At 38.6% G+C, this 24727-nt stretch overlaps 1 protein-coding gene across 8 annotated transcripts in view; it reads right to left on the minus strand.

The window, feature by feature from the left end:
- Positions 1-24727, minus strand: part of TRPC6 (transient receptor potential cation channel subfamily C member 6) — a 150407-nt gene that overhangs the window by 6389 nt on the left and 119291 nt on the right. For 5 of the 8 annotated variants that reach the window (XM_055272877.2, XM_063636448.1, XM_063636451.1 and 2 more), the window contains 3 exons: positions 15558-15641; positions 14224-14299; positions 5845-7474 (listed from right to left, as the gene is read on the minus strand). In XM_055272877.2, coding sequence (XP_055128852.1) covers positions 7323-7474; positions 14224-14299; positions 15558-15641 — 312 coding nt within the window. In that variant the 3' untranslated portion in view covers positions 5845-7322. Of the gene's footprint in view, positions 1-5844; positions 7475-14223; positions 14300-15557; positions 15642-24727 lie in introns of those variants that run through there. The other 3 variants (XM_063636446.1, XM_063636447.1, XM_063636449.1) reach the window with 1 other exon arrangement.

A 24727-nucleotide genomic window follows, 5' to 3' on the forward strand; every position in this document is an offset into this window, starting at 1 on the left:
CCCTGGGCTCTTAAATCATTAGTGAGATGTCATTGGTTTAGGAGAGAAACACCTACCCTAAGTTCAAACCTAATGTTTTGGGGATTTGCAAGAAAAAGTAATTAGGTCTCAGAGTGGACAGTATCAGGCAGAAGTGACCAAACTGAGACAGGCTCTTTGTGTCCTGCTTCTTAGTGAGGGTAAATGTCAAATGAACTAATGACACAAGCTATGGGTTAATTGTATCCTATTAGTAGATCATGAAATACAACTGGATCATGGCTCTGAGGCAGCCTGATAGGCTAGACCCGTAAATGGAATAGCAGAAAAAGCTGGCATGTGATTCATTTATTGTTTACTTCTACTTCAGTCAAAAGATAGCTTTCTTATTAAACAAAAGTATGAGTGAATGAGTCAAAAGTCGTCACCTTCCAAGAGGGAGATGCAAATCACTCAGGAGCCACCCAATGACTGGACAATGTCAAGATTTTCTTACATGGATTTGGTATGCCCTCTGACAAATGGAATGAAGCCACAAGCTGTGGCAGGCAAATTAACCCAACACAAATTAGTCCAGGCTTCGTTCTCAAGGGCTGTATAGCTATCTAGAATGAATAAATTAAGATGGGCCTCATCGAAGTAGCTTGTAGTAATTAGGTCTTTTGCTTATAAATAGACTACTTGTATTCCGTTTCTAGTACTGCTACTGGCAATAGGACCCAGAACACTGCAATGAATTTCATAGGTTTCAAATGAAAGTTTTGTGAGCTGGACCTAATATGGGAGTTGCCCTAAGCCATCTTATGAATGATACTATTATAAAATGATACAAATTATCATGCTCAAAAGTAATAACAGTGCTTTGAATTTTTCCCACATATTGCTCAAATGTGACTCATCTTTTTCAAAAATGGCAAATATGAGGCATGAGGGCCAACTTCCCATGTCCATGGCAAGCATTATTCAATGTCTCTATGTCATTCTTTCCTACCAATTCTGACTGGGCCTCAGAATCCTTCTTAGCACAATGCCCCAGACATGATGTACCAAGTGATGAGAGAAACATGAGTTAGAACCTAATTTCAATAGATTTGTGAGGTTTAAGGGAGAGTTGTTTAAGACAGAGTGGAAAAAGAAATTTTGGAGCCACATGCTTTCTCTATGATTGCTAGTATTAACTGAATGCTTATCATCAGCCTAAAATGTATTAACTCATTTAATCCTCACAAAAACTCAATGTAGGCGATATTTAGTGTTTTTTCACCTGTAGAATTGGGATAATGAGGTCCAAAGAGGTTAAGAAACTTGGTGAAGAGTATACAGCTATTGTCAGACCTGGGATTACCCAATACTTCTGGCTGCAGATGCTATACTCTGAACCATTGGGATGAAAAGAACTCAAAGAGATAAATAACATAGAGAGGCTAGAAAGCGAGTAAAATCATTGAAATGACGAAAAAAAGAATGTAAAAGGATTTGTGGGAAAAGAAAAAGATCCATATTTATAATTTTTGATAGAATTATAGATAGCTGTGTTTTGAAAAATGAGCATATATACAATTACATATATATGTGTTCTTTGGCTATTGATTGTATATCATGGCAGACTTTATATATATATGTATATATATATATATATATATATATATATGCATGTATTTATACATTTTTCTCAATGTTAACAAAGAGTGGCAACAACAGGACATGTTAACATTTTCCAGAATATAAGAAGACACTTTACAATTTGACCTTTTCCAATCATTCTGGTGAAAGTCCATTTTCTGAAGAAGAGTGAAGGGTAAATGTCACACGGCTGAATCACAGACTACTAAAAAGGTTAAAGCAAACGCAGAGCATTGCCACAGTTCTTTTAGCCTGAGACATGATAATAAGTAAACTTACTTTATTTTGAAAAAATTGTTCCTATGGTGGTATAACAGTATCTTTTCATAGACAATAATTAGGACAAAAATGCAGGGACGTGAAATTCCACACTCACTTCCTGAATGTCAGCATCAAGGTTTTCTTTCATTATTTAGGAAAAAAAAGTGTGCTTCCTATGCATTTGCCAGAGGATATACCTCTCTGCCAACTTTTGATACACTACTCCATCAGTTTATCAGTGTGCAATGATGAAAGCCTTGTGACTTCCAGGGTGGACATTAGAAAAAGAAGAAAGGTTAAAAATTCATTTGATTCTATACAAACCTGTTGTTATGATCTGAATACTTGTGTCCTCCCTGAGTTTATATGTGGAAATCCTAACCCCCAATGTGATGACATTTGAAGATGGGGCCTTTGGGAGGTGATTATGTCATGGGGCCAGAGCTGTCATGAATGGGATTAGTGCCCTTATGAAAGAGGCCCTAGAGGCCTCACTTGCCCCTTCCTTCATGTGAGACACAGCAAGTGGACACTATCAAAAACCAGAAAGTGGGCCCTCACCAGAAACTGAATCTGCCAGCACCTTGATCTTGTATTTCTCAGCCTGCAGAAGAGTGAGAAATAAATTTCTGCTGTTTATAAGCTACCCAATACGGTATTTTATTTTAGCAGCGCAAATAGACTAGAATACCAGTCGTTCTCCTGTTTTTTCTTCAGTGTTCCAGGTAACATTATACTTACTTAGGAATTGTTACAGTCGTTATGAATATATGATCTCCTTAGTAGATACAATTACCTTTACCATTGAATAAGGTGCCTTTTGATATGTAATTTTCATGAGATTTTGAAAAATATGACCCACTCTATGATCCAGTTATATTGGATAAATTGACTATCCATCAAATGGCACTAATATTAAAAAAAAAGAAACGATCATACAGTTGGTCAGTGTCTCTAGCTGTTTACTCAGCTACACAAAAATCTCTAATTTAAAATGAAATATTTTTGATAGGTCTTATCATTAAATCCATCCCAGGAAAGTGTTTTTGAAAAGTGCTTCTGGAAACTTTTATAGCTGTAGTTATGAACACAGAGTAAGGAAGAAAATTCAAGCAATCCTTCCAAGATTCATGAAAAGAAAAACGAATTTACTTTAATTACCAGGTCTTTTAGAGAGTCTCTGCTGTGTTGCTCACCTCAGCTAACCACATACAGAAGTAAAGACTTGGACTAGCAGTCCATGTTTTGTATGACAACAGATAACAGCTGAAGTTTCAGTTTCCACCCATTTTAGGGTTCTGGGCTGCATTCCTGCACAACCTTGGATTAACTTGGAAACATGTGCTGTCTACATCAAAGGGCAGAGACTCTAAAGTGTAGGAATTCATATTCAGCACCATTCACCAGAGCTGCCAGGATGACTGGCATGACGCTCACAAACCTTGCTTGGCACACAGTGATGAAGGAGGGTTTCAGAGCCAAGAGGGAGATGATATTTATGTGTTCAAATCAGAACTGATGTGGGGCATGCTTAGAACGTGCCACCTGGAGAAACATCATCTGTGTCTGGGGTTCTTCCTTGGTCTGAAGCTGGTAATCGATCCTGACAGTGATTTCATTAGGGGACTGGCTGGCAGGCAAATACTGACATAGAGTCTCTCCATTTTAATTGAAAATTCAGTTTGTTTTCACTATTCACATGGTGATAAAATTCTTTCATACTGAAATAGTCCTGGAAGGGTGGGATAGACTGTCCAAATAAAGTGAAACCATTTGCTCCTGAGTCAATCCATTCTCCTCACTGACTCATAGCCACTGAATTTACTATTGCTCTCTGAAGAACTCCCTAAGTGTCCCACACTCATGGCCAGCTCTTGGTTTTGCTCATACTGTCCCTGCCAAGAAATATACATCTCCATCTTTTATTCTTTTTCATAACTATGAGAGGGTTCAGGACATGCTACTTGAAAACATGGCACCCCAGCATATTGAATATTTTGAGCTGAAGGAATTCAAGAAACAGCAGAAGCAGGAAGGTTATTCTCACCTTCCCCTCACCCTTCTCTCCTGAAGCAGGTGAGAAATTCTTTCCCTAGAAAGAATTTTCTGATCTTCCACTGAAGCAGGTCATAAGACCCTCATTCCAGAAGTGTCCTTCCTATACTTGGAGGACAGGAACCTCCTTATTTCTGAAGACATGGGGTCACAGAGAGGACACACACACACACAGGCTTCAATCTCTTAAAACCCCAGGCCTTATTGGCTTATTGACTGTAAATAGATTTCTGTACACTATATTTAATCACATCAGTGTTTTTCCAAAGATTCTCAACTTTACTCAGACCGTTAAAGGGAATGTTAGAGATAGACCATGAATGATTAAAAGAATAAAAGACTCTTGTTATAGAACCAAATAGTAAGAGAAGAATCTGAATAGGCCTTGCTAAGTACCCACCACTTCAGTACCATTACATAATACCCTCTTGTTCAGTTCCACTCTTTGTCAAACTTAACATAAAATACATAAGTTTAAGTGTTTGAGTCTTTCTGAAGGCTCACGTGTTACATAAAACACGGTAAATAAATTTGTACACTTTTGTTAACCTGTCTTTGGTTATAGAGGCCTCAGCCATGAACATAGGATGAGTGAGAAAGAGATGATACTTCTCCTCCCCAATATCTACAATCCTTTTGAAACCAAATCCTCTCTTAACCCACAGCCTGCTTTGCCTAATGCTCATTTTCCCCTAGACTGGACATATAATGGAAGCTAGGGTGTTCAGGTACCACGTATTCTTCCTCACCTAGAAACTTAAATATAAGCTACACAATGAGATGACCACACTTCCATATGCTTCATCAAGACCTACAATAAATGCGAGGCAGGCATAGTGTTCATTCCTGGCTTTGACACTCCATGTGTAAGTTACTAGCCTCTAACTCCCTCAGTTGTCTCTTTTCCAAAATGAGAATAATGATAGAATTCACCTCATACAGTCATTGTAAGCATTAAGTTAGATTAAATTTGATAATTCATTGAAAAATATTTAACATTTTTCATACTTGTATTAAGGCCAATTACCCCATTTGGTTGCAAGTACCTTGAGTTCAAACACTCATTTTCTTCTCCTTTCAATCCCTGGTAGTTTTAAGCAGACAGCAGATTCTGGTAATTTCTTTGATATGCCTCATAAAATCATACTGAGTTTGTGCTATTTCTCAGTTTCAGAGTAATAAGAGCAGCATAGAGGAAACCCAGGCATCGATGGACAAAAACAGGGACTTTGTTCTGTTCGTTGGTGGTCGATCTGTGGTGAGACGGTGAAAAGTGGGCAGGGCTCAGCCCTCGGGGAGCAGCTGTGTGGTCACAGTGAAAAGCAGCGCTGCTTCATACTCCTCATGGGTGCATGAACCTCCAGAAAGCATCCACTCAGAGGGGAGAAATAGGACAGGAGACCAACTGGGATAAAAACGTTTCAACTTCTTATCATCTTAGTTTCAAAGATGAAGCCGACTGTGACGTGAAGGTAGGATTTAAAGCCAGTGGTCTTGAGACTTTTCCCATGCTTATGACCATCTTTTGGCGATGTGCCTGTAATTAAGCTCTTGTCAGAATTTTAGAAGCTTTCTTAAAATACGTTTAATTTCCTTTTTCATCTTCCAACTTAGAAGAAATGCCAACTATTCTAAGTTGGAAGATGAAATTCAAAGAGATGTCAGTTCAGTTGCACTTTGATGAAAATCTGACTTCAGGACATTAATTTGAACCATAAGAGCCATAGGAGAGTAGTGCCTTTTGCTGAGGAACCCACAGTCATGTCTGTTGAGTTTCCCAAAACTTTTATCTTGTCAAGTCAATCCAACTTAAAAGACACTGAGGAATCTGAATATCTTTTCTTGAGTCTTCTGGAGTCAAGCCCATGTGCTGTCATAGAGCATCCTAGGGATGAAGGTCCATCTCTCACATGGCACAACACACACTTTTTGTGGATGTTAGATTACTTTAATTTGCTGATACTGCATTCAGTATGAGGTTGATTTTTTACAACTGCTGATTCAAATACTGTCACAAAATATTTGAAAATCGATCTTTATGTATCACCAAGTAACTTTTCCATAAGTAGTATCCACAAATACAAAATCACTGAATATAAATTTTCAGCTGTATTTTCTGATCTGGTTACATAAATGTTCTTTGGTTTAAATTAAGCCAAAGTTGGAGCTAAACAGATTTTCTGCAACCATTTCATCTTTAAGATGAAGTTAAAGATTTGCATTTGAAATCTCCCATTATTGAATTGGAAGTAGCATTTCCAGTTAATGTCCAGCATCCTCTGAATGCCAATGGTCTTTGAGTAAACATATGAACCTTCATCTCTTTTAGTTGTTTAAGACACCACTTCACATGATCAGTAAGTAACAACAACCACTTCTTGGTAAATGCACATGAATGCAAATTCCTGTTTTATATATTTGGGTAGAAGGATAGAACATATTGAAAATAACAGATAAAAGTATTTACAAATTCCCACCTCATTTTTCCCCTTTACATTCAATGGCTAAGTGTGAGAATTCATCTGTAAATGCTCCCAGAAATGGCACAAAATTGTGCTACAATGGAACCAAATAACCATAGTGTTTGGGGTTTTGATTTTTTTCCAATAAAAGCTACTTATTTAGACAGTAATTTTTTAGTCACAATAAAAATTTACAACATAAAGAGCTTTTGTGTGTCCACATTAGCCACAAAATAAATAGGGCAAGTACTTTATGTGTGTGTGTACACATTTACATACACACACAAAAAAAACTGGACCATGTTTCCAGGGTTCAGTGGAGGAAAAACTTTTTTCATTGTTAAGTGTAATGTTTTCAAATAGATGAATCAGAAAATTTTACATAGATGTAAGCCCATTTTGTATGAACAGTATCAATCATGTGCTTTGAGGGATAAGTAGGGTAAATGGTGTTTAAACAGCATTCTAAAGAAAGGACTAAAGCATTCTAAAGGCCCATGGACTACTTTTTCCCAAATTTCAGAGCTGGGAGTCCCCAGCAGGGCATCCACAGAACAGGCAAGAAGGAACCTGAAATAAACTTCAGAGGAAAAACCGCATGGGGAGTAACGTGGGTCAGCCCCTGTCCGCTGGGACCCATTTTCAGGCAGACACTACATGGCAATGACATCATCACAACAGTTATATCCAAGAAAGCAGTTTATAAAACAAGCACCAAACAACTGGGCATAATTTTCCTCGTTATCTACAGGCTTTACCCTGAACAATGGAGTTTAATCACCAAAAAAATTAGATACTAGGGTTCCAGATGGTAGGATAGCCCAAGTTATTTAACTTTTTCTTGTTTAAAAGGTGGGCACATTGGCACTTAAGAAAATAAATCAGAAAATAATATGGCTTCAAGTGGACAAATAAATATGAATTTCTAAGGAAGTCTTCGCATTATCTATTGGTTTCCTCTTGATTTGGTTCCATGGATAATTTCTCTCCAAGTTCTCTAATAAGTTCTGCTAGGTCTTCTGTATTCTGAGATTTTTCTTCAAGGAGTTCATAGCGGAGACTTGAGATGTCCTGCTTAATTTCCTTCAGTTCCCCTTTGAAAGCAAGAGTGATAAGAAGTCAACTATAAATACGCAATGCAGAAAAACTAGTGACTGTGGGACAGGAGGAAATCAGCTCTAATTTCACACACAATTTTTTTTTTTTTTTTTTTTTTTTCTTTTTTTTTTTTTTTTTTTATTATACTTTAGGGTTTTAGGGTACATGTGCACAATGTGCAGGTTTGTTACATATGTATCCATGTGCCATGTTGATTTCCTGCACCCATTAATTCGTCATTTAGCATTAGGTGTATCTCCCAATGCTGTCCCTCCCCCCTCCCCCCACCCCACAACAGTCCCCGGAGCGTGATGTTCCCCTTCCTGTGTCCATGAGTTCCCATTGTTCAATTCCCACCTATGAGTGAGAACATGCGGTGTTTGGTTTTTTGTCCTTGCGATAGTTTACTGAGAATGATGTTTTCCAGTTTCATCCATGTCCCTACAAAGGACACGAACTCATCATTTTTTATGGCTGCATAGTATTCCATGGTGTATATGTGCCACATTTTCTTAATCCAGTCTATCGTTGTTGGACATTTGGGTTGGTTCCAACTCTTTGCTATTGTGAATAGTGCCGCAATAAACATACGTGTGCATGTGTCTTTATAGCAGCATGATTTATAGTCCTTTGGGTATATACCCAGTAATGGGATGGCTGGGTCAAATGGTATTTCTAGTTCGAGATCCCTGAGGAATCGCCACACTGACTTCCACAATGGTTGAACTAGTTTACAGTCCCACCAACAGTGTAAAAGTGTTCCTATTTCTCCACATCCTCTCCAGCACCTGTTGTTTCCTGATTTTTTAATGATGGCCATTCTAACTGGTGTGAGATGGTATCTCACTGTGGTTTTGATTTGCATTTCTCTGATGGCCAGTGATGATGAGCATTTCTTCATGTGTTTTTTGGCTGCATAAATGTCTTCTTTTGAGAAGTGTCTGTTCATGTCCTCTGCCCACTTTTTGATGGGGTTGTTTGTTTTTTTCTTGTAAATTTGTTTGAGTTCATTGTAGATTCTGGATATTAGCCCTTTGTCAGATGAGTAGGTTGCAAACATTTTCTCCCATTGTGTAGGTTGCCTGTTCACTCTGATGATAGTTTCTTTTGCTGTGCAGAAGCTCTTTAGTTTAATGAGATCCCATTTGTCGATTTTGGCTTTTGTTGCCATTGCTTTTGGTGTTTTAGACATGAAGTCCTTGCCCACGCCTATGTCCTGAATGGTATTGCCTAGGTTTTCTTGTAGGATTTTAATGGTTTTAGGTCTAACATATAAGTCTTTAATCCATCTTGAATTAATTTTTGTATAAGGTGTAAGGAAGGGATCCAGTTGCAGCTTTCTACATATGGCTAGCCAGTTTTCCCAGCACCATTTATTAAATAGGGAATCCTTTCCCCATTTCTTGTTTTTGTCAGGTTTGTCAAAGATCAGATAGTTGTAGCTATGCGGCATCATTTCGGAGGGCTCTGTTCTGTTCCATTGATCTATGTCTCTGTTGTGGTACCAGTACCATGCTGTTTTGGTTACTGTAGCCTTGTAGTATAGTTTAAAGTCAGGTAGCGTGATGCCTCCAGCTTTGTTCTTTTGGCTTAGGATTGACTTGGCGATGCGGGCTCTTTTTTGGTTCCATATGAACTTTAAAGTAGTTTTTTCCAATTCTGTGAAGAAAGTCATTGGTAGCTTGATGGGGATGGCATTGAATCTATAAATTACCTTGGGCAGTATGGCCATTTTCACGATATTGATTCTTCCAACCCATGAGCATGGAATGTTCTTCCATTTGTTTGTATCCTCTTTTATTTCATTGAGCAGTGGTTTGTAGTTCTCCTTGAAGAGGTCCTTCACATCCCTGGTAAGTTGGATTCCTAGGTATTTTATTCTCTTTGAAGCAATTGTGAATGGGAGTTCACTCATGATTTGGCTCTCTGTTTGTCTGTTATTGGTGTACAAGAATGCTTGTGATTTTTGTACATTAATTTTGTATCCTGAGACTTTGCTGAAGTTGCTAATCAGCTTAAGGAGATTTTGGGCTGAGACAATGGGGTTTTCTAGATATACAATCATGTCATCTGCAAACAGGGACAATTTGACTTCCTCTTTTCCTAATTGAATACCCTTTATTTCCTTCTCCTGCCTGATTGCTCTGGCCAGAACTTCCACCACTATGTTGAATAGTAGCGGTGAGAGAGGGCATCCCTGTCTTGTGCCAGTTTTCAGAGGGAATGCTTCCAGTTTTTGCCCATTCAGTATGATATTGGCTGTGGGTTTGTTGTAGATAGCTCTTATTATTTTGAGATACGTCCCATCAATACCTAATTTATTGAGAGTTTTTAGCATGAAGGGTTGTTGAATTTTGTCAAAGGCCTTTTCTGCATCTATTGAGATAATCATGTGGTTTTTGTCTTTGGTTCTGTTTATATGCTGGATTACATTTATTGATTTGCGTATGTTGAACCAGCCTTGCATCCCAGGGATGAAGCCCACTTGATCATGGTGGATAAGCTTTTTGATGTGCTGCTGGATTCGGTTTGCCAGTATTTTATTGAGGATTTTTGCATCAATGTTCATCAAGGATATTGGTCTGAAATTCTCTTTTTTGGTTATGTCTCTGCCAGGTTTTGGTATCATGACGATGCTGGCTTCGTAAAATGTGTTAGGGAGGATTCCCTCTTTTTCTATCGATTGGAATAGTTTCAGAAGGAATGGTACCAGTTCCTCCTTGTACCTCTGGTAGAATTCAGCTGTGAATCCATCAGGTCCTGGACTCTTTTTGGTTGGTAAGCTATTGATTATTGCCACAATTTCAGAACCTGTTATTGGTCTATTCAGAGATTCAACTTCTTCCTGGTTTAGTCTTGGGAGGGTGTATTTGTCGAGGAATTTATCCATTTCTTCCAGATTTTCTAGTTTATTTGCATAGAGGTGTTTGTAGTATTCTCTGATGGTAGATTGTATTTCTGTGGGATCGGTGGTGATATCCCCTTTTTCGTTTTTTATTGCATCTATTTGATTCTTCTCTCTTTTCTTCTTTATTAGTCTTGCTAGCGGTCCATCAATTTTGTTGATCTTTTCAAAAAACCAGCTCCTAGATTCATTAATTTTTTGAAGGGTTTTTTGTGTCTCTATTTCCTTCAGTTCTGCTCTGATTTTAGTTATTTCTAGCCTTCTGCTAGCTTTTGAATGTGTTTGCTCTTGCTTTTCTAGTTCTTTTAATTGTGATGTTAGGGTGTCCATTTTGGATCTTTCCTGCTTTCTCTTGTGGGCATTTAGTGCTATAAATTTCCCTCTACACACTGCTTTGAACGTGTCCCAGAGATTCTGGTATGTTGTGTCTTTGTTCTCGTTGGTTTCAAAGAACATCTTTATTTCTGCCTTCATTTCATTATGTACCCAATAGTCATTCAGGAGCAGGTTGTTCAGTTTCCATGTAGTTGAGCGGTTTTGAGTGAGTTTCTTAATCCTGAGTTCTAGTTTGATTGCACTGTGGTCTGAGAGACAGTTTGTTATAATCTCTGTTCTTTTACATTTGCTGAGAAGAGCTTTACTTCCAACTATGTGGTTAATTTTGGAATAGGTGTGGTGTGGTGCTGAAAAAAATGTATATTCTGTTGATTTGGGGTGGAGAGTTCTGTAGATGTCTATTAGGTCCACTTTATGTAGAGCTGAGTTCAATTCCTGGATATCCTTGTTAACTTTCTGTCTCATTGATCTGTCTAATGCTGACAGTGGGGTGTTAAAATCTCCCATTATTATTGTGTGGGAGTTTAAGTCCCTTTGTAGGTCACTGAGGACTTGCTTTATGAATCTGGGTGCTCCTGTGTTGGGTGCATATATATTTAGGATAGTTAGCTCTTCTTGTTGAATTGATCCCTTTACCATTATGTAATGGCCTTCTTTGTCTCTTTTGATCTTTGTTGGTTTAAAGTCTATTTTATCAGAGACTAGGATTGCAACCCCTGCCTTTTTTTGTTTTCCAGTTGCTTGATAGATATTCCTCCATCCCTTTATTTTGAGTCTATGTGTGTCTCTGCACGTGAGATGGGTTTCCTGAATACAGCACACTGATGGGTCCTGACTCCTTATCCAGTTTGCCAGTCTGTGTCTTTTGATTGGAGCATTTAGCCCATTTACATTTAACGTTAATATTGTTATGTGTGAATCTGATCCTGTCATTATGATGTTAGTTGGTTATTTTGCTCGTTAGTTGCTATAGTTTCTTCCTAGCCTCGGTGGTCTTTACAATTTGGCATGTTTTTGCAGGGGCTCGTACCGGTTGTTCCTTTCCATGTTTAGTGCTTCCTTCAGGAGCTCTTTTAGGGCAGGCCTGGTGGTGACAAAATCACTCAGCGTTTGCTTGTCTGTAAAGTATTTTATTTCTCCTTCACTTATGAAGCTTAGTTTGGCGGGATAGGAAATTCTGGGTTGAAAATTCTTTTCTTTAAGAATGTTGAATATCGGCCCCCACTCTCTTCTGGCTTGTAGAGTTTCTGCTGAGAGATCAGCTGTTAGTCTGATGGGCTTCCCTTTGTGGGTAACCCGACCTTTCTCTCTGGCTGCCCTTAACATTTTTTCCTTCATTTCCACTTTGGTGAATCTGACAATTATGTGTCTTGGAGTTGCCCTTCTCGAGGAGTATCTTTGTGGCGTTCTCTGTATTTCCTGAATCTGAATGCTGGCCTGCCTTGCTAGATTGGGGAAGTTCTCCTGGATAATATCTTGCAGAGTGTTTTCCAACTTGGTTCCATTCTCCCCATCATTTTCAGGTACACCAATCAGACGTAGGTTTGGTCTTTTCACATAGTCCCAAATTTCTTGGAGGCTTTGTTCATTTCTTTTTATTCTTTTTTCTCTAAACTTCCCTTCTCTCTTCATTTCATTCATTTCATCTTCTATCAGCGATACCCTTTCTTCCAGTTGATCGCATCTGCTACTGAGGCTTCTGCATTCTTCACGTAGTTCGCGAAACTTGGCTTTCAGCTCCATCATCTCCTTTAAGCCCTTCTCTCCATTGGTTATTCTAGTTATCCAGTCTTCTAATTTTTTTTCAAAGTTTTTAACTTCTTTGTTATTGTTTTGAATTTCCTCTCGTAGCTCAGAGTAGTTTGATCGTCTGAAGCCTTCTTCTCTCAACTCATCAAAGTCATCCTCCATCCAGCTTTGTTCCGTTGCTGGTGAGGAACTGCGTTCCTTTGGAGGAGGAGAGGTGCTCTGTTTTTTAGAGTTTCCAGTTTTTTTGGTCTGTTTTTTCCCCATCTTTGTGGTTTTGTCTACTTTTTGTCTTCGATGATGGTGATGTACAGATGGGTTTTTGGTGTGGATGTCCTTTCTGTTTGTTAATTTTCCTTCTACCAGACAAGACCCTCAGCTGCAGGTCTGTTGGAGTTTACTAGAGGTCCACTCCAGACCCTGTTTGGCTGGGTGTCAGCACCGGTGGCTGCAGAACAGCGGATTTTCGTGAGACCACAAATTCAGCTGTCTGATAGTTCCTCTGAAAGTTTTGTCTCAGAGGAGTACCCGGTTGAATGAGGTGTCAGTCTGTCCCACTGGGGGGGTGCCTCCCAGTTAGGCTGCTCAGGGGTGAGGGACCCACTTTAGGAGGCAGTCTGTCCGTTCTCAGATCACCAGCTGCGTGCTGGGAGAACCACTACTCTCTTCAAAGCTGTCAGTCAGACAGGGACATTTAAGGCTGTGGAGGTTCTCGCTGAGTTTTTGGTTGTCTGTGCCCTGCCCCCAGAGGTGGAGCCTACAGAGGCAGGCGGGCCTCCTTGAGCTGTGGTGGGCTCCACCCAGTTCGAGCTTCCTGGCTGCTTTGTTTACCTAAGCAAGCCTGGGCAATGGCGGGCGCCCCTCCCCCAGCCTCGTTGCCGCCTTGCAGCGTGATCTCAGACTGCTGTGCTAGCAATCAGCAAAACTCTGTGGGCATAGGACCCTCCGAGCCAGGTGCGGGACACAATCTCCTAGTGTGCCGTTTTCCAGGCCCGTTGGAAAAGCGCAGTATTAGGACGGGACTGACCCGATATTCCAGGTGCCGTCTGTTTTCCCTTTCTTTGACTAGGAAAGGAACTCCCTGACCCCTTGCGCTTCCCGAGTGAGGCAATGCCTCGCCCTGCTTCGGCTGGCGCACAGTGCGCTTCACTGACTGTCCTGAACCCACTGTTAGGCACTCCCTAGTGAGATGAAACCGGTACCTCAAGCAGAAATGCAGAAATCACCCGTCTTCTGTGTCGCTGGGGCTGGGAGCTGGAGACCGGAGCTGTTCCTATTCGGCCATCTTGGCTCCACCCTCGACACACACAATTTTATTTTGAATCCTTTGAAAGGAAATAACTTCCTAATTGAGCAGGTTTTTGTTTTCTTAGCTAAGTGTTTTGGTGAATGAAGAGATTACAGCAGAATGATAACAAAAGCCCTCCTAAAGTAAGTTAAAACGAAAAGGTGGTGAATGATTCAGGGGTTGAGGCAGCAGCCCCTTCCTTGCCTTTCCCACCCACTTCCTCCTCCCTCCAAGTCCACCATAAGAATGAGAGCTTTTTATCTAGCAAGTGGCACCTGTCCCCGCCTGTGGAGAAATAGCCTGTTCCCCACTCTTTCTTTAACAGAATGGTGGTTGGTGAGATCCTGTTCTACTTTTCCCGTTGAAGTTCACTCTCCCCATGCCCATCTCTGCAGCTCTCCGGCCACTCTGCTTTAGGCCCCCAACCTGACTCACATTCAGGGGCGCATTTGCTTCTGAGTTCAACTCACCTTCGTTCACTTCATCACTCTCCTTATCTACCTGGGCCTGCAGTACATATCTTTTAATGAGCCTTTTCATTATTTTCTAAAAAACAGAGAAAGGAGAAATCTATGTCAGTTTCAGGTTCATGACAGATCTCTCATTTGGAACAAGTTTCAGAGTCTTCCTCCCTGTAGGGAGCTCTTTGAAAGTGATGGCTGTCAAAGACTAAGATGATTCAGCCGGGATGTATGCGATCTCCACATTTTGCTTTCCTTTTTAAAGCAGTTTTCACATCACCTGGGCTAATGACTCAAAAGTGAGTTCTTAGAAAAGAATGTTTAGAGCAAGTATGTAATCCTTTATGTCCATTGCTTGTATTGCAAGTATTAGAGTAAGACAGTCTTTCAGTGGGGTAGGTAAAAGATGTACACTACTGCTCGTGGAAATGAGAAATTAAGCTAAAGTCCACTCATTTAAGCCCCATGTAATGGAACCAATTTTTATTTTAAACTTTCTATTAATTTAGGAATGCTAGTTTCAATGTAATATATTTTTCAAGTACCTGGGCTTCTATCATGCAAACATTGCTTTTACTATATGTTTATCATAAAAAGAAGGAGTCTTAGTGGGTGCTCAGAAAGTCTTGATGGATATAGAACTAAACAAAATTTTACACCTAAGCCAAGGTTAAATGGTAGATAGATAGTAAAACTCTACCTTCAAGAATCTATTCTAAAGATATGATTTAGTACATTAACAAGTATGTTCATAGAAGTAGTTATATAGTAGACAAAAATGAACTTTAAATGTCCATCAATAAGAAATTATTTTTAGTAAATTATATATTTGTATGAAGGAATATGATACATTCACTGAAATTAATAGGAATATATATTTTGTGGAGAGAAAATCACAAGCTAAAAGCTATTACTCATTATGTAAGTATTAACTCATTTGTATAGTAGTATATATGCATTTTATAATAATATTAAAATATATGTAAAATTATGCACATATAGACATACAATCAGCTGGCAGAATTTTCACCAAAAGCAAGCAGTCTTTGTTTCTCACTGGTGGAATCTGACATGAATTTTACTCTCTTCTTTATGTTTTTTGTAAGGTTTGCCTTTTTCAATGAACATAGAGACTCAGATCTGTGATTCCAAGACTTTATTTTTTTAACTTATATATCTCTATCACTTACAAAATGCCGGTACATGGTAATTAATAAATATTTGTTGAATTAATGCATTATTTGATATTGAGAAAAATATCCTAATACTTTAAAGAATCACATAGTTCAAGAACCTAAATATTACAAATAACTAGTCTTATTCCTTTAAAAATCCATGCTTACCTGATATTGTCTTGGAGGATTATTGAAACTATTTAAATGGAAATCTTCTGAGCTCCTTATACTTGGTTGTTTATTGTGCCCAACCTGTAATTTGAAAAGATTTAGAAATGGATTCCTACTTAAATTTTCTTTTAAATAAGGTAGTGAGATTAGTTATCTAATGAACTAATAGTCTTATATACACAAATTATCCATATGTATAGTGCCATTTATCTTGCTTAATATTCTGTCTTCCAAGACAAATCAGTGACATTTTAGGTGTGTTCGATTTGTTAATGGCTGTTAGAGGTTGTTTGAGGAGTCTCTTAGACTTTGTGGCTGCCAATCACGTTGTCATGAGAATCACTCATTAACCTTCTCACAGATAAAGCCATGATAGAGAAAGAGTCAAAGAAATTGAGGAAATAATGGTGGTGATCTCAGAAGTCCATTGATGAGGGATCAACAGTGCCACCTGATTAACTAAGACATCCACACCTGCAGCAGGGTCTGATGTGGATCCTGCAGAAACACCAGGGTAAGACTGTGGTGGAACAGAATTCAGTTGCGAAAAAAGCTCTAATTAATGTCTGAATTTTAGGTACTGCATATTATCCCATTTGGGTAGCACTTTTCAAATTAAAATACATTTACCCAAATAGGCAAATAACAAAATATTAAAGCAATCTGCAATAAAGGTGGTAGCATACCATATTAACATGCTAAGAGGATGATTTAAAACCTCTTTAATGCATTTTCTAAAGGAAAAAAACTGGCTTTACAAAGAAATAAGTAGAAGAACTGAAGCAAAACAAGCAGCTCTAAATTTGAATGTTTATGATGCACAACTGTTTTCTAGGTGAAGAGACACCTCGAGACTGTCTTCAAAGATACACAATGATTCATATTTCCTGGTGACATCTATGTTGCTGTAAGTAAAGCTCAATGAGACTGAATTAAAATCCTTGCATTAACTTCAGTGCTTTGCTTTGATACTTTAAATAGCCACATACTGAATTAAAACAGCTACTCAGACATTCATCTATTGAACAAGTATATACTGAGGGTCCTCAAAATGTAAGGTGCTGTGCTAGGCTCTGTGTATAAATGAACATAAGCAATTATGGTATAGCTTAGTTATGGTAATAGCTCATTATGAAAAATATGGCAAGATTGATAAGATTAATAATAATATATAAATTTGAAAATAATTTAGATAGCATCATTTTTCATGTATCTATTTCCTTTTTCTTTTACTCTAAAAATGTCAGTGTCCATATATTTTTACTTATACTGAATTTTAAAACCACTCTGATAAATTATATAATTCATCAGATTAACCAGAGAGAGACAGTTTAGGTTCTCAAAAAGAGCACTTGAAGGGAATCTGAAGGATAAATACCATCTGGCTTTGCCACAAGCTAGCCATGGAACAGTAGGCAAGATGCTTCAGTTTTCTATAACCTTGTCTGACAATGAAGGAAGTGGTCTACCTAGCTTCTATCATTCAAGCCCCACCAATTTATGAATTTGTGAAATGCATAAAAACTTCCACATAACATCTTAAATAATATAATGGGAACCCTGGCTTTGAAACTGTGATTTATCCCTTAAGAACATCATAAAAAGTGAAGACCAGTGTGAAGCTCCCACTAAGCCCATTATGATAAAGCATGCAGGTGAGGACAGGCTGATAACCATCATGTCTCTGATTTATTTACCATCTATTCATTAATTCACCATTGACATTTTGGGCTAGATAATTCTTTGGTGTCAGTGGTCTCCTGTGCATTATGGAATGCTTAGCAGCATCCCTGGCCTCTAATCTACAGATTAGATGCCAGTCACAGCTCCTACCACCCCCTATTGTGCCAACCAAAAATATCTGCAGGATTATCAAAGGCACCAAATTAGGAGTGGAGGGCACAATCACACCTGGGTGAGAATCACTGGTATAGTTAAATGGTATAAAACTAAATATCTATAAACTCGCATAAAGCATTTTTATGTGACTAGTTTTTTTCTAAGTATTAAATACCAAGTTTTGGATGCATAGATAACATTTTATTTTCAGAAAAAAATTCTAGTCAGTTTCTAATACATCATAGAAATTCAGTAAATGCTTCTTAAAAAACTTAATGATACAGAGAAGAGTAAACCTATCCAATGGTGCAAGGAAGTATTATTACCACTTGGTGGCAGAAAATCCTAATATATAATTGTTTCCATGTACAATTATTTAATGTCTGGAAATCCAAGTCTGCAACACGTTCGTACATAAAAGAAAATTCAATCTGAAAATTGAATAGTATTTAAAGCTTAGGGATTTGGGTATTTATAGATGGTGCCAACATGTATACTGCCATAGAGGTTGGAAGTGGGAAGCTTGTTGACTATAAGCAGGAAGGACTGGATGCAAGCTTTGTTCCTAACATGGAAATAAACACTCTCTCCAATTCTGAATGAACCATTGCCTGCCCCCTTTGTTAATACCTTCTACCACATTTTATGCATTCTTTATTCATTTTCTTTTTCATTTCCTAATAATTAGTTTGATATTAACATTTCTTTTTTTTTTTTTTTTTTTTTTTTTTTTGAGACGGAGTCTCGCTCTGTCGCCCAGGCTGGAGTGCAGTGGCGCGATCTCGGCTCACCGCAAGCTCCGCCTCCCGGGTTCACGCCATTCTCCTGCCTCAGCCTCTCCGAGTAGCTGGGACTACAGGCGCCCGCCACCACGCCCGGCTAATTTTTTTGTATTTTTTTAGTAGAGACGGGGTTTCACCGTGGTCTCGATCTCCTGACCTCGTGATCCGCCCGCCTCGGCCTCCCAAAGTGCTGGGATTACAAGCGTGAGCCACTGCGCCTGGCCAACATTTCTTATCTTGTAGGTTCATTGTAGGATTAGAGTGAGCAACACTAATAACTTGTTTCTAATTCATTAAAAAGAACAAGTGATCTTAAGTCTTTAAAGTTTCTTATATTGCTGGATATAGGAACAGTTCATAGAGTCACCTATTTCCCACAAGCATTAAATGTCCTGCAGCCGGGAACAGAGCAATGAACTGAAAAGGTATGGACAATATATTCAGTCAGCAGTGAATGCAGATATGAAATGAAGCTGTGTCATACAGTGCTTATAAACATATTGCTCTGAATCAAGTGGATGTTGATTCAAATTCAGGCTCTGTCACTTGTTTGAAATGGGACTTGAGGCAAATCATTTCACCTCCATATCCTTGGGATCCTCAGATATAGAATCGGGAAAATAATATTACCTACCTCCCAGAGCTATTGCAAGAATTAAAGAGATGGGGTATAGAGAATATATAGTTCGAAATACACTGGACATTCTATAATTAATTGTCAATAGCTATTATCTTACAGAAAGATAAATATCTACTATGTGGCTTTAGGTCTGTTTCATGGTTAACTTTAATCTGCACATACCCCTTTACTTATGATGGGGTTATGTCCTGATAAATCCATTGTAAGTAAGTTGAAAATGCACTTAATACACCTAACTACTGAACATCATAACTTAGCCTAGCTGACCTTAACCATATTCAGAACACTTTCCTTAGCTTACAGTTGGGCAAAAGCATCTAGCACAAAACCTATTTTATATTAAAGTTATTATACAAAATTTGAATCAACATTTAAACTTTGAAGTACAGTTTCTACTGAACACATATGGCTTTCACACCATCATAAAGTTGAAAAAGCATTAAGTTGAACTGTGGTAAGTCTGCAACTGTCTGTAGTCAATTCATCCTAGAGATATTTTGCCAAATATTACTTTTTACTGATGTGCCCAAGTCCATGACTAAGTCCTTCAGGGAATGAAATATTCAGTGATTCCCACATTCAGATGAGCATTAAAATCTCCTAAGCTCTACCCTACATGGTTTAAAAACCTGCCCTAAGACGACAACTGGAATGTGATCTGTTCAGAAGTTGGAATGGGGCAGTTATTCAAGAAGTTATCTGGCATTTTCAGGTTTACACATGGAAAAGATCAACTATGGAAGAGATCAACTTTTAATTTATGCTATCCTTTCAGACTGTATATCTGAAAAGCTAATGCTAGCAACCACCAAACTCAGTGACCTTTAGACTTAAAGGATATGATTGAAGATAATGAATAGGTCGCTTATTATCTGAAAAGCTAATGCTAGCAACCACCAAAGTCAGTGACCTTTAGAGTTAAAGGATATGGTCAGAGATAATGAGTAGGTCTGCTTACCTTGTTTCAAAATGTATTTTTATATATGGTTCATCCTACTGATATCTATGGTGCATCTGGGGCAGATGTGAAGGCAGTGTTTGTGCAGCTAACTAAATACTTTAAAATTCAAGAGGTCAGAGAGAGAAGACCTGAGTGAATCAGAAATTCACTTACCGTCTTAGATACAGATGTTATGAAAAAGATTAAGCATAAGCCATATGAGTTGGGTAGGAAAGAATGAACCATGAGAGTTTTCCTTAGTATGTATACACTAGGGCCAAACCATCATTAGCAATGGGCAAAGATTATTTGAAATATAAAGGATTGCCTTAAAAAATCTTCTCAGGAATACAGTTTAATGTATGTAGGAAAACCAAGCTATGTGAAATGTGTCTCAGGTTTTGTTCACCACAAGCTCATATGGCAAGGGAAAAGAGATACTTGTGTTGATTTAAGCCTCCAAGAATCAAATGCCAAGACTGAGCTGGAAGTATGAGACGTACCCAGGATTATACCTATGAGAGATAAAGGGAACTGGGAACGGGAGAAGGCAGAGAAAGCCTCTCCACTGTGAGACTCTGCCCACCTGTGAAAGGGGGAGAGGTAAGACAACTGTCTGGGAAAGTCAGTCAGCCCAACAGGGAACGGCACATCTCCATAGCTGTCACAACACACAATTACACCAAAGGCTCTCTAGATTGTTAAACTGACAGTGGAATCAACATTTTATTCTTGAGACTTATAATTCATAACCTCTTATCTGTAAGAAAACATAATGGGCCATATTGTCAATTATAACACAACTCTCATAAGAGAGGCTAAATAACATTACTAGCTGAAATGTCACCCCTTTCCTTTTCCTTTAAGCATTTCAATATTTAAAACACATAGAATGAAGTTAAACTTGTAAGATAGACTTAATTATATAGTGCTTGGTACACATGTTACAAATGATTGGGACCAAACAATATGTCACCAGGAATAATTGAATTATTTTCTGAATATATCCACTAACTAGGGAAGGCTTTGAGAAATTAAATCATTTCACCTTACTCCAGTTTTCTTATGTGGTATGTGCAGATAATTTAATTCACTCAAACAAAAGAATTTACTAAAATGTCCTAGCAAATTATAAAATTGTTTGGGCCAGGCACAGTGGCTGATGACTGTTAATCCCAGCACTTTGGGAGGCTGAGGTAGGTGGATCACTTGGGTCCAGGAGTTTGAGTTCAAGACTAGCCTGGGCAACATGGCGAAACCTCATCTCTACAGAAAATACTAAAAATTAGCCAGGCGTGGTGGTGTTCACCTGCACTCCCAGCTATTTGGGAGGCTGAGGTGGGAGGAACACCTGAGCCTGGAAGGTCCAGGCTGCAGCACGCCATGATGGCACCAGTGCACTCCAGCCTGGGTGATAGAGACCCTGTCTCAAAAACTAAAATGAAATAAAAATAAAATGTTTGTTTTGAGTTGAATACTTTTTGGAGATAAGCTATTTCATATTCTTTCAGTAACATTTTCCCCTTTATCCTTCCGTCTGTACACCTTTCCTTCTGTACATTCACGCATTCTTTCTTTCCACAGACACTTGCAGGTACCAAAACTATAGAAGTATTAAGGATCAGAGTTAAACTAAGACATGGGCTGTATCTTCCAGAACCCACACCTTCATCAGTTAGTTTGCCTCTTCCTGGTCTGGGAGATTGGTTAACACGCCATGACCAATATGATTTCACCAAGGAAGAGGAATGGGAGGAAGAAACGGGCATGTGAGTAGCAAAATATACTTCCTACCGTGTTCCTTGCTAGGTATGCTGTTTCATTAAATTTAATGACACTTTGAGGCTGTAGTAATGACAAGTGAGGAAACTCAGGCCTGAGAAGGCCATAAAACGTATCCACGTCCATTGCTGGAAAGTGGTGGGAAACCAACATGACCGTGTGTGTGTGTGTGTACTATGTATGTGTGTGTTGCTGCCAAACATACCTGAAAAATGCTAATTTTGTTGCCATTTTGCAAATAGTGTCTACTGACATTCAAATTCATTCTGATATTACAATTCTCCATTATTGTTTTTGTTTCTTTTTTTATACTTTAAGTTCTGGGGTACATGTGCAGAATGTGCAGGTTTGTTAAATAGGTATACACGTGCCATGGTGGTTTGCTGTACCCATCAACCTGTAATCTACATTAGGTATTTATCCTAATGCTATCCCTCCCCTAGCCTGCTACCCCCTGACAGGCCCCAGTGAGTGATGTTCCCCTCCCTGTGTCCATCTGTTCTCACTGTTCAACTCCCACTTATGAGTGAGAACATGTGCTGTTTGGTTTTCTGTTCTTGTGTTAGTTTGCTGAGAATGATGGTTTCCAGCTTCATCCATGTGCTTGCAAAGGACATGAACTCATCCTTTTTCATGGCTGCATAGTATTCCATGGTGTAAATGTGCCACGTTTTCTTTATCCAGTTTCTCTCACTGATGGACATTTGGGTTGGTTGCAAGTCTTTGCTGTTGTGAATAGTGCCACAATAAACATACATGTGCATGAGTCTGTATAGTAAAATGATTTCTAATCCTTTGGGTATATACCCAGTAATGGGATTGCTGGGTCAAATGTTATTTCTGGTTTGAGATCCTTGAGGAATCGCCACACTGTCTTCCACAATGATTGAACTAATTTACACTCCCACCAACAGTGTAAAAGTGTTCCTATTTCTCCACATTCTCTCCAGCGTCTGTTGTTTCCTGACTTTTTAATGATCGCCATTCTAACTGGCATGAGATGGTATCTCATTGTAGTTTTGATTTGCATTTCTCTAATGACCAGTGATGATGAGCACTTTTCATATGTTTGTTGGCTGCATAAATGTCTTCTTTTGAGAAGTGTCTGTTCATATCCTTCACCCACTTTTGATGGGTTTTTTTTTTCTTGTAAATTTGTTTAAGTTCTTTGTAGATTCTGGATATTAGCCCTTTGTCAGATGGATAGATTGCAAACATTTTCTCCAATTCGGTAGGTTGCTTGTTGACTCTGATGATAGTTTCTATGGCTGTGCAGAAGATCTTTAGTTTTATTAGATGCCATTTGTCAATGTTGGCTTTTGTTGTCATTGCTTTTTAAGTCTTTGCCCATGCATATTTCCTGAGTGGTATTGCTTAGGTTTTCTTCTAGGATTTTTATCATTTTAGGTCTTACATTTAAGTCTTTAATCCACCTTGAGTTAATTTTTGTATAAGGTGTAAAGAAGGGGTCCAGTTTCAGTTTTCTGCATATGGCTAGCCAGTTTTCCCATCGCCATTAAATAGGGAATCCTTTCCCCATTGCTTGTTTTTGTCAGGTTTATCAAAGATCAGATGGTTGTAGATGTGTGGTGTTACTTCTGAGGCCTCTGTTCTGTTCCATTGGTCTATATATCTGTTTTGGTACCAGTACCATGCTGTTTTGGTTACTGTAGCCTTGTAGTATAAAGTCAGGAGCGTGACGCCTCTAGCTTTGTTCTTTTTTGCTTTGGATTGTCTAGGCTATGTGGACTCTTCCTTGGTTCCATTTGATGTTTAAAGTATTTTTTTTCCAATTCTGTGAAGAAAGTCAGTGGTAGCTTGATGGGGATAGCATTGAATCTGTAAATTACTTTAGGCAGTATGGCCATTTTCATGATATTGATTCTTCCTATCCATGAGCATGGAATGATTTTCCATTTGTTTATGTCCTCTCTTATTTCCTTGAGCAGTGGTTTGTAGTTCTCCTTGAAGAGTTCCTTCACATCCTTGTAAGTTGTATTCCTAGGTATTTTATTCTCTTTGTAGCAATTGTGAATGGGAGTTCACTCATGATTTGGCTCTCTGTTTGTCTGTTATTGGTGTATAGGAATGCTTGTGATTTTTGCACACTGATTTTGTATCCTGAGACTTTGCTGAAGTTGCTTATCTGCTTATAAGGAGATTTTGGGTTGGGATGATGGGGCTTTCTAAATACACAATCATGTCATCTGCAAACAGAGATAATTTGACTTCCTCTTTTCCTATTTGAATACCCTTTATTTCTTTCTCTTGCCTGAATCCCCTTGCCAGAACTTCCAATACTATGTTGAATAGGAGTGGTGAGAGAGGACATCCTTGTCTTGTGCAGATTTTCAAAGGGAATGCTTCCAGTTTTTGCCCATTCAGTATGATATTGGCTGTGGGTTTGTCATAAATAGGTCTTATTATTTTGAGATATGCCCCATCAGTACCTTGTTTATTGAGAGTTTTTAGCATGAAGCACTATCGAATTTTGTTGAAGGCCTTTCCTGCATCTATTGAGATAATCATGTGGTTTTTATTATTGGTTCTGTTTACATGATGGATTACGTTTATTGATTTGCGTATGTTGAACCAGCCTTGCATCCCAGGGATGAAGCCTACTTGATCGTGGTGGATAAGCTTTTTGATGTGCTGCTGGATTCAGTTTGCCAGAGGATTTTCTCATCAATATTCATCAGGGATATTGGCCTGGAATTTTCTTTTTCTGCTGTGTCTCTGCCAGGTTTTGGTAACAGGATGATGCTAACCTCATAAAATGAGTTAGGAAGCATTCCCTCTTTTTCTATTGTTTGGAATAGTTTCAGAAGGAATGGTACCAGCTCCTCTTTGTACTTCTGGTAGAATCTGGCTATGAATCTATCTGGTTCTGCAGTTTTTTTGGTTGGTAGGCTATTATTACTGCCTCAATTCCAGAACTTGTTATTGGTCTATTCAGGGATTCAAATTCTTCCTGGTTTAGTCTTGGGAGGGTGTATGTGTCCAGGAATTTATCCATTTCTTATAGATTTTCTAGTTTATTTGTGTAGATGTGTTTATAGTATTCTCTGATGGTAGTTTGTATTTCTGTAGGATCAGTGGTGATATCCCTTATATAATTTTTTATTGCATCTATTTGATTCTTCTCTCTTTTCTTCTTTATTAGTCTGGCTAGTGGTCTATTTTG

Source organism: Symphalangus syndactylus, chromosome 3 (assembly GCF_028878055.3).
Source record: "Symphalangus syndactylus isolate Jambi chromosome 3, NHGRI_mSymSyn1-v2.1_pri, whole genome shotgun sequence".
Taxonomy (NCBI): domain Eukaryota; kingdom Metazoa; phylum Chordata; class Mammalia; order Primates; family Hylobatidae; genus Symphalangus; species Symphalangus syndactylus.